The following is a 20582-nucleotide window of genomic DNA, read 5'->3' as shown; positions in this document are numbered from 1 at the left end:
TTGAATGAGGGCACACAGAGACGTACTGGGGGGCGGGGTGAAGGGGGAGAGGGCAGGCGCTGGGTTTTAGACGTCACTTCCTTTGTCGCTACGTATGGTGGGGGCGCCTTATTTAAACCCGGAAGGGAAGCTGTTGACTGTGTCATGGCGGAGGCAGGATGAATGGAAAGCAGAGGACTCTCTTCCAGGCCTGGGGGTCCACTGTGGCCCCTGAGCCCCAAGCTAAGGAGGCCAAGCCTGCCAAGAGGAGGAAGGGTGTCCCCTTCCAGAGAAACCCCAATGTGGTCCCACCACCTCCAGCCTGGCAGGCAACACCCCAGCTGGGAGAGGATGAGGATGATGATGTGCTGCTGGTGGCCGTGTATGAGGCTGAGAAAACATTAAATGAAGCTGACCATGCTCCTGACCCCCTGGGCTCTGTCCTCCATCCCTCCGGTGCTCCTGACCCCCTGGGCTCTGTCCCCCATCCCTCCAGTGCTTCTGACCCCCTGGGCACCGGTCACCATCCTGACATCCAGAACCTCCCAGGCTTTGACCTGTCCGCCGGCAGGGTCTGGATCTACCCCACCAACTACCCCATCCGGGAGTACCAGCTGACCATGGCGCACACCTCCCTCTTCCACAACACCCTGGTTTGTCTGCCCACCGGCTTGGGAAAGACCTTCATTGCCGCCGTGGTGATGTACAACTTCTACCGCTGGTACCCATCTGGGAAGATCGTCTTTATGGCTCCCACTAAGCCTCTGGTGGCCCAGCAGATTGAAGCCTGCTTCAGGGTCATGGGTATTCCTCAGGAGCACATGGTGGTGATGACAGGTACCTTCACCATGGCTGCTATCTGAGATCATGCTGCTGGGGCATTTGTTGATTGTGAAGGGTTGATGTGTACTGGGGGGGGGGTGATGTCACTTGGCAGAGAGAGGAAAATGATGGCCCGCAGCACTACAAGAGTTGTGTAGCGCTACCCCTGCAGGATCCGCTGTGTAATTTGGATTCTCTGTTCTGCTCTCCCACTCTGAAAACAACCTCAGCCCCTCTGACATGCCTGATAATAGTCATTGTGCAAAAACCGCTAGTAGGCACTAAAGTAACTGCAGCCAACTCTAGTAAGGCGCTTGCCATAAAATGATTCTAAAATGGCCACAAAATCATTAGTGCAGCACCTATACAGATAGAAGCAGCCTCTTGTGCTCTTCTGCTGCATTTCAGATATCCCTCTAAGTGCAGCAGAAAACAAATTTCTTAACCACTTGCTGCCCCGCCACTGTAGATTTACTATGGGCACACACCCTGCCAACCCACAGCATCGTTTTGTCAACCGGTTTCAGCCAATGATTTTGGTTGAAACCTGCTGATTGGTGTTGCCAAGTCACAGCCCAGACCCCTGTGTTGACAAATACACAGGAGTCTGTGTAAACAGAATAGCAATCTTGCTGTTTCTTCTCCCTGACAAGCAGGGAGAAAAAAAAAGCAAGATTGCAAGTACAAGCAGCCTGTGTAGTACACATTACACTTGTTAGGCACACAGTTAATCCCTTGATTGCCCCTAGATGTTAACCCCTTTCCAGCCAATGTCAGTACAGTGACAGTGTGCAGTATTAGCACTGATCACTGTATTAGTGTCACTATTGGTGTCAGTCAGTTGCTGTACCTCCCAGCCAGTGTCTGCTGTTGCCAGATTACCATCTTTACCAGTATAGTGTCATAGCTGCATAATTTCCAGTATGTATACAATCATTTGTAGACTCCACCACAAACCTATGAATATACACTTATTTGGATTATTTTTTTTTAACCAAAGGCATGTAGCAGAATATATATTTTTTGGATATCTATTGTAAGAAAGTTTTTGTTCATATAATACAAGATAAAGCCAGTGGTGATCAAATGGCACCAAAAGAAAGTTCTATTTCTGTAAGGAAAAAAAATCCATTTTAATTTGGGTGCAGTGTTTCACGACTATGCAACTGTCAGTTAAAATGGCAAAAAAAAAAAATAGTCTGGTCATGAAGGGGGTAAAACCTTCCAGAGCTCAAGTGGTTATTAAGAGTAAATTTCCATTTACATGCGAATGCAGAATAAAGTGCATGTGTCATGTACCCCAAAAGCCATTCTCTCTGGTACCAGGCAGGCATAGGAAATCATGTTAAATGGACTGCTGCGCATTTTTGCAAAACGCATAGGTGTGAACCTAGCCTAAGGGGGAGCAAGATGGCCAAAAAACTGACAGGGATTATAACACACCCTTGCTCTAGGCAAAATAAAAAACAGGCTTTGCCTATAGTTCTTATTTTAAGGAACCGTTTCCAAACAAAAACCCCAAAAAACTGCCTATGCAGGAAAGGGGAGCCTGTAGATAAAACAAACTGTGCAGCTTTGACCAATGTTGAACAATGCCCTTGCTATAGGTATCTGCCATTTACATACCTTCTGACACCTGACTGAATAACTCCATGAGATGACATCATCCCATCTTGCCTTGTTGCTAGGACGTTTCTAAGACACTCCTAGCTGTTCCCCTTCACCATCACAGAAGTGAGCTCTTTCTGACTTGAACCCCATCACATGTGTTTTTTCTTCCCTGATGCAGTAGCTCTGAGCTCAGTGTTTAAGAATATATTATATTGTGCAACTTAACCCCTTGATGCCGATCGCACGCAAATGTGCGGTCTCTCGGCGTCTGGGCCTTGACGCTGAGCGGCCACATATTTGTGTGTAATTAGAAAATACATGTGTTGAGAGCGCGCTCCCAGCACATATGTCCGCGACTCACGGAAAGGTCCCGATCTCCCCTTTAGATTGGGACTCTTTCCAGTCGTGATGGCGAATCACGTCAGTCACATGACCCTAAAACTCTGCCCGCCTCCCAGCTTCCGAAACTCTTAAAGGGCCGGGAGGTTAAAGTTACTGCAACAGCTTTGCATTTCTTCTTCTAGCCCAGTTTCATCCCTCTATTCTCAGTGTTTTCATTTTTTTTATCAAAGATTTATGCTTTGCTTGTAAATATTTAACTTGTTACTTTTGTTTGACTTTTTTATCAGCTGACTCTTCTTAGAAGTGTTGTTTAATGTTCACAGGTAATACTCAAGTGCAGAAGCGCAAAGACATGTGGCACTCCCACAGGGTCTTTTTCCTAACACCACAGGTCATGGTGAATGATCTTACCCGAGGTGCCTGCCCTGCTGCTGGAATAAAGTGTCTAGTTATAGATGAAGCTCACAAGGCTCTAGGCAATCATGCATATTGCCAGGTAAGTCAGATGGCTATCATTGGAGCCAAGTCTAAATTTGTTTAAAGGATAAGTTCACCTTTGGAACATGTTTTTCCCGCGTCATCTTCCAGGACAGCTTCACCACATAAAGAGGCTCCTCGCAGAAAACACCCGATCCACCTTTTCCATAAACAGCTTCTCTCCATAGGGGACCCTCAGTACAGGAATATAACCAAAGGCCTAGGATAAAGCATAAAAACACAGGAACAATATATGACCAGTCCATTGAATGACGGAACGCCAGTGTATAACGGTACAGTAATTGGGAGGGAGCTACACTGTCTTGGAAGATTCCTGGAAATACAGTTAACTGGTAAATTACTGGGTTTTTTTAATTAGGGTAGAACATGTTCCAGCTCCCTGTGACAGTGGGTGGGGGATCCTCTCCCCACACCCACTGGCACAGTTCCAATACAACGGTGCCATGTGGGGCTCCATCAACATGGCCTTGTCATTTTGTGAATGAACTACACGTACTGTCTGCCTCTGCGGCCAGCGACTTGTTCTCAATGGGGTTGCACGATAGATTTTTTGACCGGCGCGTACGAGTACCTATACTTTCGGTCGAGTACGCACCGTTACCTTTACGGTGCAATTTGAGCCTATACAAAATAACTGGGCTCAAATTGCACTGGAAAGAATCGCATGCGAATTGAACAGGTATGCTGTGCGATTCCTGTCCAGATCATATGCGGTTTCCCTGCGGGTGCAGTGCACTTTGCAGTGCGATTTGCACTGCAAAGGTATTGGGTTCTGGTATTGGAGCATTTGCACGAGTATGCGTACTTGTGCAAATGCTTAGTATCAGTACTGGTATTGGTGAAACCCTAGTTCTCAGTGAATTGCGAGGGTACTGGAGTGCCGCCACGACAGATGGATTTTAATTCTCACTTCACTACAAGGCTGCTGGTGACTGCTCTTGTAGTTCATTGATTTTACCTGCCATTCAGGAACTGCCTGCCCCTATGAGGTACGGGCAGACAGTGGACTGAGGGTCTGCAGGATCCTGACATGGCACCCATAATTGTGGGTGCAATGCTTTACAACCTGCAGTTTAACCACTTGCCTACAGGGCACTTGTACCCCCTTCCTGCCCAGGCCAATTTTCAGCTTTCAGTGTTGTCGCACTTTGACAATTGTGCAGTCATGCGACATTGTACTCGTATGAAATTTTTATAATTTTTTTTTTTCTCTTGAGGTGATTGTAGCCGTATTAGTGCATTTGTGACAGAAACAATTGAGTACTGTCTGTGATACACTTTTTTTTTTTTTTATTTGCACGAACATACAATTTTGAGGATGAGCTTTTGGGGAGTGTCCCCTTCAAGGTCCAAGCAGTACTACTCACAAAGTTTTAACAGAATGTTAGAAGAGATGAAAGAAAAAAAAAAAAACCCGCTGCAAACTGTGCAACCAAATCAATCCATCAAAAAGTGTCAGACACTCAAAAGGGATCTTCAATATCTCCGGATCATACAGCTGCACCTCCAGTAATGTTGTGTATCTTATCCAGTGCAGAAAATGCAGCAAAGGATCTTATGTTGATGAAACAGGACAGAAGTTGCAAACAAGGATGAATTTGCACAGACATACCATCAAGAAACATAAAGAAGATGACTTTTGCACACCTGTGGGACACCATTTTGCACAACCAAACCACACAGTCGAAGACCTCAATATATTAGTTCTTAAATTTCAAATCCCTCAGCAAAGAAAAATTTTTGAACTAAGAATAATTCTATTTGACACAAGAGATAACGGCCTTAATTTGGACATTGGATTCCTCAATCATTATCCAACAGTTTTCTGACTATCACCTCAAGCATGACTCCCTCTGTGTGAGCATTGTCCCCCTCCCCCCTTTGCTTTTGCTGTGTCTTATCTCTAGTCGCCTTTTTTTTTTTTTTTTTTTTTTTTTTTTTTTTTTTTTTTTTTTTTTTGAGACAGAGCTTTCTTTTTGTGGTATTTAATCACCTCCTGGGTTTTTATTTTTTGCTAAACCAACCAAAAACTACTGAATTTTTAGTAAAAAAAAAAAAAATTTTCTTAGTTTCTATTATAAAATTTTGTAAATAAGTGATTCTTCTCCTTCACTGATGTGACTGCACTGATAGGCGGCACTTATGGGCATTGACAGGCATCACTGTTGGGCGCTGAAAGGCAGCACTGATATGTGGCACTGATAGGCAGCTCAGATGGGAACTGATATGTGGCATTGATGTGCACTGGTAGGTACTGATATGTGGCAGTGATGGGCACTGACAGGTGGCATTGATTGACACTGATGGTGCTACACTGATTATCAGGGCACACTGATCATCAGTGCCCTGATGATCAGTTTAGATGTCCCCTCTGAGGAATGCCGACTACCGGCTCTCCTCTCATGAGTTGTCAGCGTGACAGTTCGTGAGGAGAGGAATGCCGATAACCGGCATTTCCTTATTTACAAGCTGTAACGGAACCGGACCCCGACTGCACTAGGGTATTTCTGTTAGACTCCCTCTTCCTTGTCCGAACACAGATCCACGGACACCACTGCTGACCAAACAAGACTAGACGACAACCGTTTGTCTGAACATGGAACTCTGTATTTTAAACTCAAACAGGCTTTTTTTTATACAATACACATTGAGACTGATCACATGATCATATGCAAACACAGAAATAGACTTAACACTGTAAACAGTAAGTTAATTAGGTTAGCTAGCTGGGTGATCCAAACAAAAGGTGAATGGGAATTGACACCTAGACAATGGTTGGACCAATTAGGATCTCACTAAAGAGCAGACAATCTGGCTGCTTCAATTCACATGTCTAGTTCAGAATCAACAACCAGGAATAGTCTTCATATGGCTGATAAATATTACTGTCACATCTGAAGTAATTCCAACCGCATTCTCAGCGTCCATTAGTCACCCTGTGCCCCTAAGACACGGTGACTTACACATAAGAGGGATATGGGGAGCTGAGACGGGGGTCTCCCCACCTCTCCAAAGTGAGCTGTGTTTCATGGGCCCCCCACCCAAAGTGACTCCCATCACACATACAATCAGCTTTGATTGGACACAGCTGATCACATGGCAGCCAACGTCATCAGCTCTTTTCATTGATCAGTGATCCACTGTGTCCCAGGGACACAGCGCACTGCTGATCGCCGTGCTGATCGCCCCCCCAGGGCACTCACGTAGAGTGGGAGGATGTCTTCTCAGAATGAGAGAACCCGCCTGGCACCTGTCATTTCTTTATATGGTGGGCACATGACCGCTGAAGCACAACTGACTTGCTTCTTGTGCTGATTCTCCCTTTTCCATTCTGAGCTCTGCTGTAGATCGGATTGATTAGGGCTGATATCAAATCCCAATATTTAATGGCTATATTTCATGTTCTATTACTGAATACAAAGCCACATTTATTTGTTTCTATAGATATACAAAATCAATGAATGTCAATCCAGGCACCGTTTTGTACGGTTCAAATAATATTTCCATTCACAATATGGGGTTATTTACAAAAGCCGGAGAGTACAAAATCTGGTGCAGCTCTACTACATAGAAACCAATCCGCTTCCAGGTTTTATTGCCAAAGCTAACTGACCAAGCTGAAGTTAGAAGTTGGTTGGTTACCATGCACAGCTGCACCAGATTCTGAGTGAACCAGTTTTAGTAAATTTGCCGCTATGTGTCTTGAACCTCCTAACGCCCGCCCGCAATGTGCTGCAGACGGGTGGCCATTATTGGTAAAGTGTCGTCTAGGTACATCACTCCTACTTCCAGGTTTTGGGCGCAAGTTCCCCCCCCACCGGCCCCTGCTGTGATAGTACACATGGGGAGCCTGTCAACAAGTCCTGGCTAATGATTCACGGCCGGGACCTGTTGATCGGCTGTGTGCATTCAGAACCCCATAGCTCTGTGTTGGTAAACAACACAGAGCTCTGTACAGAGGGAGAGATCTGAAAGTTTAAAGATCATTTAGTAAAATTAGCACACATTACAAATTGTTAGGCAGACTTTAACTCCTTGATTGCCCTAGATGTTAACCCTTTCCCAGCCAGTGCCATTAGTACAGTGACAGTGTATAGTATTAACTGTAGTAATGTCACTGGTGAGGTTAGTGTCAGACTGCCTGCCGCAGTCCCATTATAAGTTGCTGACTGCCGCCATTAGTATTAAAAATAAATAATAAAAAAAAATCCAGTATATATATACCATAGTTTGTATGCGCTATAACTTTCATGCAAACCAATCAATATACACTTATTGGAATTTTTTATGTATCAAAGATGTAGCAGAATACATTTTGGCCTAAATTTATGAAGAAATTTGACTTAAACATTTTTTTTAATGGATATGTTTTAGAACAGGAAGTAAAATATATTTTTATTCAAAATTTTCTGTCTTTTTTACGTTCATATCACAAAAAAATTATAAACCCAGTGGTGAGCAAATACCACCAAAATAAAGCTCTATCTGTGTGAAAAAAAGATACAAATTTTGTTTGGCTGCATGACTGCGCAATTACCAGTTAAAGTAGTGCAGAGATAAATAGCAAAAAATGCCCCGTTCTATTCTAATTTATTCTGTTCTTTTCTCTTCGATTCTAATGTATTCTGTTTTTTTTTTTTTCTTTTCAAAATTCGAATATCGAAAGCTGGCTATATTCATTCTATTCTTATTCTTATTCTTATTATTATTATTATTATTATTACTTCAGAATTGTGCAGTTCTGCATCGCATAATTTTGTATTTCCCTCTTATCCAGGTTGTTCGGGAGCTGAGTAACTATACTAGGCAGTTTCGGATTTTAGCGCTTAGTGCCACTCCAGGCAGTGATACAAAGGTGAGTCAGCAAATATTTTTTTTCATGTACATTGAACAGGAAGAGTTTTTGTGTGTTTTTTTTTTTTTTTTTTTTTTTTTTTTTTTTTTTTTTTTTTAAAAGCTTTTTGCTATGGTGGAGGAGGACTAGGGCCTCAGTCGGGGTTTATTGATGTCAGTGTTCTGGTTAACGAGATTACCCACCACTACTTGCTGTCCCAGTGGCACCAATCACCATGACAGGAAGTGAGGGCAAATCTCCCCAACATGGGTACAGGCAGCAATATAAAGTTGACGGCCATTCCAGTCCTTCCTTACTAGATTGAAAACTTGAATGATCTGGTTGGAAAACGTACAGTAAGTGCACCCAGTCAGATGCAGGTATTGTGACATTTGCAGGTGCTGTGCAGAACACAATACCCGGCAGGGAGGAGACCTCCATTCATGCTGTTCAGCATAGATGGAGGAATCTAATAGATTTCTCACTTTCTGGACAGTGACTGAATGAGAGGAATGTCCTGTATGAGTGTATGGCAAGCTTTGCATTCTAACTGCAGTCCTAGCCACACTAGTCCAAGAAACGTAATGAATTGCTAACTGGGTTTCTGGTAAGAAAACAGGACATTATCTGGTCATTAGATTTCCTTTCTCTATTGCCATGTCCAAAAGCTTCATCTTGGGTCCAAGAGGCAATGCTAGCATGTAATTTCATCACATACCATCAGGTATTACTGTCTTACCTGAATTGGAAGTCACTATCTGTGGTTCTGTGTGTAACAAGGATACAAGATGACCTAAATATATACTTGTGGCCATCAGATGGCTTCACTTAGTGTTGCTAAAACCACAACAGTAAAATCAGTCTGTATATGCAGTAAAGCATGCTTGTTCTACCTGCTGTGGTACCTAAGGGGATAATCTACCGCATTGTGTAAAAGGCTGTTTGAGACTGTCTTCTCTGATCCTCCTTCTACTGTCCCCAATCCATCTGCTGATAGTACAGAGCCCTAGGAGACCGTGTGCCCATTCTCAGTTTGTTGTATATTAGAGGGGTTTTTTTCTTGTTGGGAGGATGTACTGTATGTGATCAGCACATGGCCAATCAGCACTGTCCATACAGAGGGTCAGGGGTCATGCAGCCTCATAGGACAGTCAGAGGAGAATGAAAACTCTTCCTACAAGCTTTAACCAGTGCTTGGCCAGACACTGATATACATCACAGGACTGCTATTTATTGCTGATGAGAGGTATTTAGCAGTTTATATTTACTAAATATAATTGCATTTCCATGTTGTATATTCTGTGGGAGACCAGATATAGTGAATGCAGGGTCCTGGGCTTAATACCTAGCCATGGCTCCCAGAGGCTTCAGATTCACTGTTTTAGATCCAGATAAGGTTACAGGCTCTGTTTCAGATGTGTTTTCCAAAGCCCATATTCTACTGTCCTGCATGTCTGCAGTCTATTGATTACGTGGTGTTTTTTTTTTTTTCTTTTTTTTCTTTTTCAGACCTGTTCCTTGATTCTGTTTGGGGAAACGATGGGGTGGGTTTATTAAAAGCAAATACTGTGCACTTTGCTGTCCTTTCCCCCAGAGCTTAGCAAATGTGGTGAAGCTCTGCTGATTTCCATCATCCTGTCATTTGCAAGAAAAAAATGCTGGTTTTTTTTTTTTTTTTTTTCTTGCACCTGTTTCGGTATTCTTTACAAAGTGAAGCTTTACCGCATTTCCTAAGCTCTGGAGAACATGAGGAGCACCTGTAGTTGCAGAGTGCACAGTCTAATTGTCTTTGGTAAATCCACTCCAGTGTTATGGTGGAATAGGCTTAACGGATAAGTTCACCTTTGGGAACATGTTACATCTTCCAGTCCTCTAGGTATTTAATTGAGTGTCAGGGAGTAACTGCATGCCCGTATGAGATGCCAGCAGACAGATACACTGACAGTCTACAGGAGTCCAGCACTGCACCCGTGATCTGTTGATCACAGGTGCAATGCTTTACAGCTTCTTTAAAAAAACAAAAAAAGATGATTTTTTTTTACCTGCAAAATAAGTGCATTTATTTTTTTAAGAAAGGTGAACTTATCTTTTAAAGACACTAAAAGCCTTCCTCTAAACCTGTGTTAAGCTCAGCAGAGCCATCTTAAAACCAAAGTTTTTACAGGTCATCAGTTGCTTTTCTTTTTCATTTTGTGAAGCTAGATATACATGGATCAGAAGGTGTCCAGTTCAGCAGGAACCAACCGAATTTTGGCCCATTTATGGGTTGAGTGGTTGTACAGAAGCCGTTCTACCAATGGACATTTGTACAACTGCCGTGTCAGATTTTTGCCACTATGGGCACTGTCACCTAGAGCTGACAGTGCTGATCACTCTATTTTGATGGTGGGTAGCCCCCCCCACTGTCGGAATACAGGGGCTCAGTGGGGAGGATTTCCCCATCCAACTCAAGGTTTATTGGTTTAAGGAAAGTGGGTGGAGCCATGTAGATCATATTATTTTGCCCTGTGGCCAACTATGCAGAGTTGGACCTTTTTTAAATCACAAAAAATTCTATCCAGAGAGGCTGCTATTGGCAGGGATGTTTGGTTGATTCCCCTGTTATTGTATTATACCAGCATTTCTCAGCCAGAGTGTTGTTCAACGCTTGGGTTCCTCCAGAGAGAGCTGGGGGTTATTTTGGCATTAAGCATACCTTCCACTAATCACAAATGCACCTCCCTTGATGACCACCAGCATTGGGCACCTATCCTACTGGTTATCATTGTTAAAGGAAACTTTTTCCTATCATTTCCAATCTTATACTGACCACCATTGTAAAAGGTACTTTTCCACTGAGCACCAATGTAAAGGGACACTACAATTGTTAGTACCTGCATTTCTTTTCTGACCATTATTATTGGATTTGTTTCATGATTGGTACATTACCTATTCCTTTTATTATATCCGTAACTTATATCCGATCCTGCTAGCATACTGTGAGTTGTAGGTATTAACATTTTTATCAAAGGTTCCCTGCGACCTATAAGTTATTTCAAGGGTTCCTCCGTGATAAAAGGGTTGAGAAAGGCTTAAAGGATAGGTTCACCTTTTCGTAACATGGTACACCCATATGCAGCATGTAACATGTTACAAAAGTACCGCCCCTGATGTGACTGCTAGCGGAGATCTTCTCCCCCCCCCCCCCCCCCGCTAGCTGTCACAATTTAAAAGAAACGTGGCCATGCGCCACGCTGCGTCCTTCGCCTGGCCACATCACTTATTCAGTGTTCTGTGAATGGAAAATGACGACAGGTCTTGACAGCCTTTGTGACTGTCGGCTTGTAGTTCTCAATCAATTCCCACAGCACTGTGGAGTGCTATGGTAGTTCATTGTGTCTTCCTGTCGGAATATACCAGGTACAAGCACACAGATACACAGACAGGTCTGCAGAAGTTGTGCATTGCACCAGCGATCTGTTGATCGCTGGTGCAATGCTTTACATGCCCCTAAAATGAAAAATAGTAAATGCACATTTTTTTTTTTACCTGCAAAAAAGTGCATTTTTTAATTTTTTTTGTCAATGGTTGAACTTTATCCTTTAATTATGCTAGTAAATCAGCAGGATTGGGAATACATTATTTATGGTCTGTGCATTTCAAGTCAAACTTAAGTTGGGAGAATTTGATGTTTGCCTATGTTCAACCCAAGTGTCAGCTAGAGAGGTTAAAATGAGCAATGCTCTTCATCTTTTTAAAAAAATGTTTTTGTTGTTCAGTCTGTGCAGCAAGTAGTGTCCAACCTGCTGATTGGCCACATAGAACTCAGATCAGAGGACTCTCCTGATATTCAGCCCTACTCCCATGAAAGGCAGCTGGAGAAATTTGTGGTAGCTCTTGGCGAAGAGTTGGAAGCTGTACAAAAGTCCTATTTGCAGGTACGTTATATATAATTACTGAAATATTTTATGACCAATAAAGCTGAATTTTCATGTGTTGTGTTGGCGTTGGGCCCTAAACACAGGGGCAATTTTTATCTTTGCTTAAAAATGCACATCTGAAGGACAATGTTTAACATGCTTTAAGCAGCTTTTGTGAAGCCCCCAAATCGGCCTTCGTTTCTAGTTTTGGGAGCGATGAATAATGCCGCTTTCGCACTTGGATGTGCTTTTTGCCACCTTTCACTAAAACACACCTTTCCAGTGCAAAAAACATCTTATCCAAAATGATTCCCTTTTTAAATCCTATGATTTTCCACATTGCTGCGCTGTGGTCTGGAAACTCCTACGTGCTGCATCTTTGGTGTGCTCTTCAAAAGCGCACCAATAATCCATCTTCCATTTAAGTAAATGGAAAATGCATCAAAAACAGTCAGGATGCGTTTTTGGGGTCACATGGCAAAATATGTAGGTTAAGGAGCGGGCACCTGCCAATATCCTTAACGAGTGACTGGCTGGTTATTAAGGAGCGGACATATGCTGATGTCCTTTAAAGTGGAAGTAAAAGTAAAATCTAAATAACTAACTCTACTCTCAGCCATATTCTAAGCCTAATTTATCTAGCCCTATAAATTAAAAAAAAAAAAAAATCGCTATATTTATCTATTCTGCAGCCTCTCCGGTTCGGTCTCCATCAGCGCCCTCTGTTCAGGAGAAAGCAGACAACGGCTGGGAAGTGACATCACCCGTAGACGAGTGACATCACTTCCCAGGCATTTCCCAGCCATTGTCAGTGTTTCTCCTGCACACAGAGGCATGGGGCTTCCATTGCCAGCTCCCTCTTACACACTAAAGCCACCACTGGCCGCTGAACCTGGGACCAGACCGGAGCTTCTGCAGAATAGGTAAGTGTAGCTATTTTTTGTTTTTATTTCTTTACTGGACTAGATAGATTAGGCTTAGAATGTTGCTGGGAGTAGGTTTTGAGCAGGGGCGGACTGACCATTTGGAAACTCGGGCACTGCCTGAGGGCCCGGGGTCAGTAGGGGGCCCCATGAGATGCCCTTGGTACTTTTTTCATAGGCTTTTTTGAGTTTGGGCAAGGACACAGGGGCCCCATGATCCCCTATTGCCCGGGGGGCCCCATGAGTTGTCAGTCCGCCCCTGGTTTTGAGTTAGGTTTTGCCTTTACTTTCACTTTAAAAACCAGCCGATAGCTACACATACAATGCACATAGCACATTTTTCAAGTGCTCCAGTGTGAAAGCAGCCTAAATATCTTAATGGGACTGCTAGCTGTAGCTTTAGAATACACTTGCACTAACAAAGAAACTCGGGTTTCTGCCCTTACCTTAAGTGCTGAAAGACTTCATTGTGAGTTTGGATTTTTTTTTCCCCCCTTGATGAAGTCATTTGACCCTGTGACGAAACATGTAGGGGCAAGGTTTGGATGATGTTAGCACGCACTGCGGTCTGTATATAGCTTCCTATATAACTATACTTCTTGTTGGTGTATTGAAAATCTATACTGCTGCATATGCTTATGACTGCAGGTTGGTGATACACAATGTGAGTGGTTTTAAATCTGAATATGGAATAAATGTGGTTATTAAAGGTAATACACTACTGAGCGCTTTTTTATGAGGTTAGCTGGAATCCTAAAGGGACAGGGTCTGGGAATTCGGATGAGGAGGAAAATCTTGCTGCAATTCCAGTATAAGCTGAGGAGTATTTTGAGGACCCTCTAAAAGGGGACACTTACGCCTTTTGACCTTACATTTATTTGGGGGTCAAAGCTACCAGGTGAGAGTACATCCGGTGAAGGGCAGCACTGTGGTATATAAAGTGGATGCATGCACAGCATTGGTGGTTGGGAGAAGCCTATTGAAGGGACAATTGACAACTTTTTAATAGACTTTTGTGATTTAATTTTTTATTTTTGATTGATCACATATCTGCAAATTGGGTAGATATATACACTTTACTGATGGCTGGAAGAAGTATAAGTAGCACTGTTGAAGACATGGTGAATATTTCTTTGATAGACGTCTGAGTTTATTTGACTTTTTTTTTTTCGATGTTGGTTTGATTGCTCACAAATATTTGTAGTTTTTATTTATACTCATTTTCATGTACGCTTATGTATTTATGATTGGTGGAATATTGGTTCCAGGACTAATAGCGCCACACCTTGGTTAATTGATTAAATTCATACAGGTTACTTTCAGCAAGCTTTTAGAAGGCTTGGAGAGTGAAGTATGCTGAGCCTGCAAAAAGATTGTGTATGGAAGACGGGTTTATTTTTTAATTTTTGTTTTGGACTGGAAAATAGCTTTTCTAGTTTAACCATTAGCCGCCCGGCCAATGGCCGTTTGGCGGCTTGAAAAGCGCTGCAGCTTTCCGGGTGCACGCCATTTGGCGTGCTCCCGCACATGCGCGGTTTGCGCGGTTGCAGAGCGACGCAGCAGTGCGATCTGTCACCGCCCGTGCACCTCGGACACGGCCGATGACAGATCCGAGTACCGGCTCCCGTTGCTGGTACCATGTGACCTGCTGTGACCAATCACAGCAGGTCACATGACAGTTGTATACAATGGATGGCTTCATTCATGATGCCATCCATTGTATACTAGTGCCTAGCTGTGAATGGTCACAGCTAATCACATGCACATGTCATGTGATTAGCTGTGACCAAATCACAGCTAAGCACAAAAAAAAAAAAAAAAAAAAAGCTGAATGAATCGATTTCATTCAGGTAAATGCTTGCTTATAGCAAAGTAATTCTTTGCTATAAGCAAATTGTGTAAAAAAAAAAAAAATACTGATCACTTCCCCAAAGTAGTACAGTGTTACTATGGTAACATTGTACTATTTTGGTCATAGTAAAATATGAAAAAAAATCTTAAAAAAAAATAAAAAAAATGTAATAAAAAATTAAATATAATAAAAAAAATAAAAAAAATATTTTTTTTTTTTCATACTGTCAATAGTCAGTGTCGCTGTTCACCGCCATGCCAGTTATATGATGACGCTGTACTGCACTGGTGACAGTATGTAAAAAAAATAAATTGTGAAAATAATTTTTTTAATATTTTCATTTTCCAAAAAATTATGACAAAAAAATACAACTTCAAAAAACTCGCCATGCCTCTTATGAAGTACGTCGGACTGTCTACTCTGCAAAAAGGGGTCATTTGGGGGATATCTGTACTGTTCTGACATTCTTGGACCTCAAGATATTAGATTGGCTGTCAGTACTTCAGGATTGATCAATATTCAGATCTATACCATAGTTTGTGAACTGTATAACTTTCCTACAAACTAAAAAATACATCCTAATTTGGGTTATTTTCACCAAAGACATGTAGTAGAATACATCTCGGCCTAAATTTATGAAGAACAATTATTTATTTGTAAACTTTTATAACAGAAACAAAGAAAAATGTGGTTTTTTTTCAAAATTTTTGGTCTTTTTTTGTTAATTTAGCAAAAAATAAAAACCCCAGTGGTGATTAAATACCACCAAAAGAAAGCTCTAGTTGTGTGAAGAAAATGATCAAATTTTAGTTTGGGTACAGTGTTGTATGACCGCGCAATTGTCATTCAAAGTGTGAGAGCGCTGAAACCTGAAAACTGGCCTGGGCAGGAAGGTGTAAAATTGCACGGTATTGAAACGGTTAAAGAATCCTGAATGGGCAAAGGGACAGGTTGTCTTGTAAGAACCTTCCCACCTTCTCATAATGTCCTTTTGTCAAAAGGTATTACTTCCCTTCCACATGTCAGTCAAAGCCCACAACAGCGTGAACACCGCTTCAGGTCAGTCCACCACTCTTGTCACCTAATTACCTCAGGTGGCCCTGGTCACCTCATGTGGAGAAAATAGACGTGGATAATTGCACACTGAAAATGTAAAACTTCAACTTAACCCTTGGTTCACATCTGTGCAGCCATGCGGTCCGCGTTTTGCATGGGCGCAAGAGCCCATTCATTTGATAGGATGCCCGTGACACGCAAGGAAAGAAGTCGCTGCACATCTTTGGAAAACGCAGCCCGCACGGGAATCTCGGTTCCCAGTACGGTTACGTTTCCAGTCCGGGCGGCGTGCCATTAGAACTAATGGCACCCGCCCGCGGGTCCGCAATTCTTTGTGTGGGTGGTGCGGCTGCACGGATTTTCTTGTGGATCCGCAGCGGCGCCACCTGCACAGATGTGAACCTAGAGCAAGGCCTCATGCACACTGGTCGTTATAAAAAAAAAAAAATGCCAGTAGCGTTAGCTGCAGAATGCTGCATTAAAAACGTGAGTTTTGTCATGTTTCTTAGCATTTTTGTATTTGGTTTTTTTCAGCGTTTTTGTACTGTTTATCAGCATTTGCGTTTTTTTTTTTTTTGCAACATTTCACTCCCACAAAATCTTCAGGCTCATAAACGCTGGATAGCCGCCCCCTTTTTTTTTTTTTCTTCCTTTTTGTAGTGTTTTTCAGCTTTTATCAGCGTTCAAGCATTTTTACAGCTAAAAAAACTCTTGAAACCCACTAGTTCTGGGGTTTTTTTCCAGCCAGAAAGCGCTGCCACAAAAAACACAAAAGGCCAAATAGCTGTAAAAACATCCAGTGTGCATGAGGCTTAATTGTTGAAACATCGGAGATCACAGCATCTGCAGAGAAACCTATTAACGTGTTTCATGCCAACAGAAGGTCATTCATAACCATGTGCTATGAGTAAGCACCCACTGACATGAAGCATGTTAACCTGTTTCTCTGTGGAGCTGTGATGTCTGGTGTTTTGGGCTAATTTAATACTGATCCCAGAAAATATGCGCATGTGTTTTTACTGCGATTATACTGCGCTTTTAACGTTTTTTTTTTAACAGGACATGTGACTCAAAACGCAACTCCTTTTTTGCAGCGTTTTTCCATTGATTTCAATGGGGAGACTCGTTTTCGGTGTGGGGGGGGGGGGGGGGGGTTTGCACCAAAATGCAGCAAGCAGGATTTTAAAATAAGCGCCTGACTTACAAAGGATCAGTGTGATGAGTTCCATAGGAATACATGGTCGCATGGCTTTCTTACGTGTTTTTTGTTTGGTTTTTTTTGAACGCAAAAGTGGAAGGAAAATGGATCAGTGTGAAAGCAGCCTTAGTCAACACAAAGAAGCTGAAGTTTTATATTTTCGGTGTGTGGTTATCCACTTCTGTTTTCTCTACAATCCACATGACAGTGTGCGGGCCTTGACAACTGGCCACTCGGGTCCATTCGCTGCATCTTGGGAGGTGGTCACATGCTGCTCTATGTGCTGGCTATTAACCAGTGCTGGCTATTAACTGAGTGCTTTGATGTGATGATGGGGGAGAAGTGTGTATCAGAGGGTTGGGGTGGTTAACACTTAAAGTTGTTGTAAACCTCAGACATGTAATATGAACAAGGCATATCCCTCTATAGTTTGTACTTGTCTTAGTCCAGAGCAGATTATCAAGGCAGCTGATACAACTGACACTTTGTGCTATGAGCATGAATCACTTCTGAACAAGTCTTCCTGACACCGAGAAAAGTGGTGACGGGGAGGGATCTCCAGCCGATTGACATTCTCAGCTCTGATCCTGTGTAAAGGGGTTGTGTCCCTTCCCTCCATTCATCTTTCAGAGCTCTCCTCAATGACCTCCCACAGAGTAGAATTTCAGTTCTCCACTCCCCCTTTTTTTTTTTTTTTTTTCTTAACTCTCAGACGAGCTTTATAAATTCTGGATTTTGAACAGATGTAGAGAAGAGAACTGCAGATAAACAGGTACAACTTATGTAGGAAGATGTTTCATCTGTGTATCACCCAAGGCCATTCACTTCACTGGTTATATAAAGGGATTGCAACCACTTTAAATTGGGCAAAGCAAATGTGACAAGTTTTGTTGGGATAAAACCAATCCCCTCTCGGTGACCTATACTGTGTGTTGGCAAAGTTATTTTTTTTTCTTCATAACATACAGTAGGTTAAGAATTTTTTTTTTGATCATTTCTTTACCTGATTTCTGAATGGGAGAATCAACCTCCATTATCTGAACAACTCTCAAAGGGGAATTTATCAAAACTGGAGCAGCCAGTATCTGGAGCAGCTGTGCACAGCAACCAGTCAGCTTCTGTCTTCCATTCAAACTGTGTAACTGAACATAACAGAAGCTGATTGGTTGACATGTACAGCTGCTCCAAATTCTGGCTGTTCCAGTTTTGAAAAATTCCCCATGCTGTATTCTAATGAAGAACAATGGCTGATCTGCATCCATTTAAAGAGCCCAGGCATTGGAGAGTATCTTGCCAGCAAGGAACCTCCTTTTTACAGTGGGTTCCTAAAAATGTTCTTGTATCTCGGTACAGACTTCTGAGAATTGGTGAGACAATCTAACAAATGACATTTGAGTCACCAACATGAAAACATATGGTACAGTACAGTCCATTGCGTGTAAATGCTTGACATTGGTTTTCATTTGATTTTAGTGGAAATACACCTGCTTTACGCAGACGTGTGAATGCGGCAAGGAAACCTTTGCTGAGCAAATTCAGTGGCTGCTGTTGCTTGGATCGTCCAATTGCTAGAAGCTTAATACTTTGTTAAATAAAAAAAACCTTTAAAATGGGTAGCATGGTGGCTAAATGGTTAGCACTTCCGCCTGGCAGTACTAGGGTTATTGGTTCGAATCCCAACCACAGCACCACCTGCCTGGTGTTTGCATGTTCTCCCTGTGCCTGCGTGGGTTTCCTCTGGGTACTCCGGTTTCCTCCCACAATCCAAAGACATGCTGGTAGGTTAATTGGCTCCTGTCTACATTCACCCTAGTATGTGTATGTATAAATGTAAGTTAGAAACCTTAGACTGTACGCTTCTTGAGGGTTAGGGACTGATGTGAATGTACAATATATATGTAACAGCACTGTGTAAATTGATGGCGCTATATAAGACCTGTAGTAATAAATGATTTTATTAAAGTTTCAGTCACTTGCTTGATAGGTCAACATATCAAAAGAGTAAAAAGCGGTAAAAACAATTAGCAACTGCCCAGTGGAAACCTCCTGGGGGAGCAAGACAGATAAACCCCTCATATTAAGTAACCCAAGTATCTTTTCAGGGCAGGGATTAAAGACAGAGGAAACAAAGGTCTAAAATTTGAAGGGGAAAAAAGAAATATACAATATGCACATACATTCACCAGCCACTTTATTAGGTACCCCTTGCTAGTCCCGGATTGGAACCCCTTTTGCCTTCAGCTGCCTTAATTCTTCGTGGCATAGATTCAACAAGTTGTTGGAAACATTCCTCAGAGATTTTGGTCCATATTGACATGAGTTACTGTTGCCTTTCTATCATCTTGAGCCAGTCTGGTCCGTAAATGCCTTGTTGATGTCAGAGAATAGGCATTCTCTGTAAACCCTAGAGATGGTTGTGTGTGAAAATCCCAGTAGATCAGCAGTTTTGGAAATACTCAGACCAATCCATCTGGCACCAACAACCATGCCACGTTCAAAGTCACTTAAATCCACTTTATTCTCCATTCTGATCAGTTTGAACTTCAGCATGTCGTCTTCACCGCGTCTAGATGCCTAAATGCATTGAGTTGCTGCCATGTGATTGGCTGATTAGCAGTTTGTGTTATCAAGCAATTGAACAGGTGGACCTCATAAAATGGCCTGTGTGTAGGAGCTAACAACAATATAAACTTAGGTTGGCCATACATTTATTAAATTTTCTTGAGATTTTTGCTTTAGATTTACTAAGAACTATATAATAGGAGGTCAAACCTAAACAACACTTTCAATTGTATCCAATTAGGCAGGCCCTTGCATTACATAGTTGAAGGTAAATCTAAAGAAAGTTGGACAGAAAATTGTAAGAGAATTGTATAGTGTATGGCCAGCCTTAGGCGTAGTGGCTGAGAACAGACAGCCACACCTAGTGTGTGGTAATAGCTTTTTCAAAGTGTTTCCATATCTCTAAGGCTGGCCATACACTATACAATTTTCTGTCCAATTTTTCCTTTAGATAGTGCAAGGGCCTGTCTAATTGGATACAATTGAAAGTGCTGTTATGTTTGACCTCCTATTATATGGTTTTTGGTAAATCTAAATAAAACTCAAAATTGTATAATGTATGGCCAGCCTAAGACAAAGAAAAGGGGTGGAGGGGACGAGTGACAAGGAGTAGGAGAATGGAAAAAAAAAAGTGTATGTGTGGTGCAGCTGGAACCCCAGACCCAGTGGTCCCATAACCCCCCCCCCCCCCCCCTCCCTCAGAGCACTATTGGATGATAGTAGAGGACACGTAGATGCTGTATTCCCTAGAGTATTGGAAATTATGCCAGAAATACCAAGTTTTGTGGAATCTTTCCTTTTTCCGTTGCATAGCTGCCGTCAAGTGTTCCATGTGTTAGTTCATTCACCACAGCAATCCACTGGCCCACCATCTAGTGTGAGTGTTTTGGCTTTTGTGCGATGCAAATGTTTGCAGTGTTCAGGCCAAGCTGGCCCATATGAACTATTTCCTTTACTAAGGAATGTGTCAGCCCTACATCAACTACATAGGATACAACACCGTGTC

The 20582-nt window shown here is 42.4% G+C and overlaps 1 protein-coding gene across 1 annotated transcript in view; it reads left to right on the top strand.

Annotated features, from left to right (window-relative positions):
- The first annotated feature begins 130 nt into the window (after positions 1 to 130).
- Positions 131 to 20582, top strand: part of FANCM (FA complementation group M) — a 226066-nt gene continuing 205614 nt past the window's right edge. Inside the window, exons 1-4 of the mRNA XM_089657217.1 lie at positions 131 to 816; positions 3078 to 3250; positions 8030 to 8107; positions 11845 to 12003. Of these exons, the coding sequence (XP_089513343.1) occupies positions 159 to 816; positions 3078 to 3250; positions 8030 to 8107; positions 11845 to 12003 (1068 nt within the window). The 5' untranslated portion in view covers positions 131 to 158. The remainder of the gene's footprint in view (positions 817 to 3077; positions 3251 to 8029; positions 8108 to 11844; positions 12004 to 20582) is intronic.

This window comes from Staurois parvus, unplaced genomic scaffold, assembly GCF_062004578.1.
Source record: "Staurois parvus isolate SC_StPar_1 unplaced genomic scaffold, SC_StPar_1.0 ptg000978l, whole genome shotgun sequence".
In the NCBI taxonomy this organism is placed as follows: domain Eukaryota; kingdom Metazoa; phylum Chordata; class Amphibia; order Anura; family Ranidae; genus Staurois; species Staurois parvus.
This window is presented reverse-complemented; position numbering and strand designations above follow the sequence as displayed.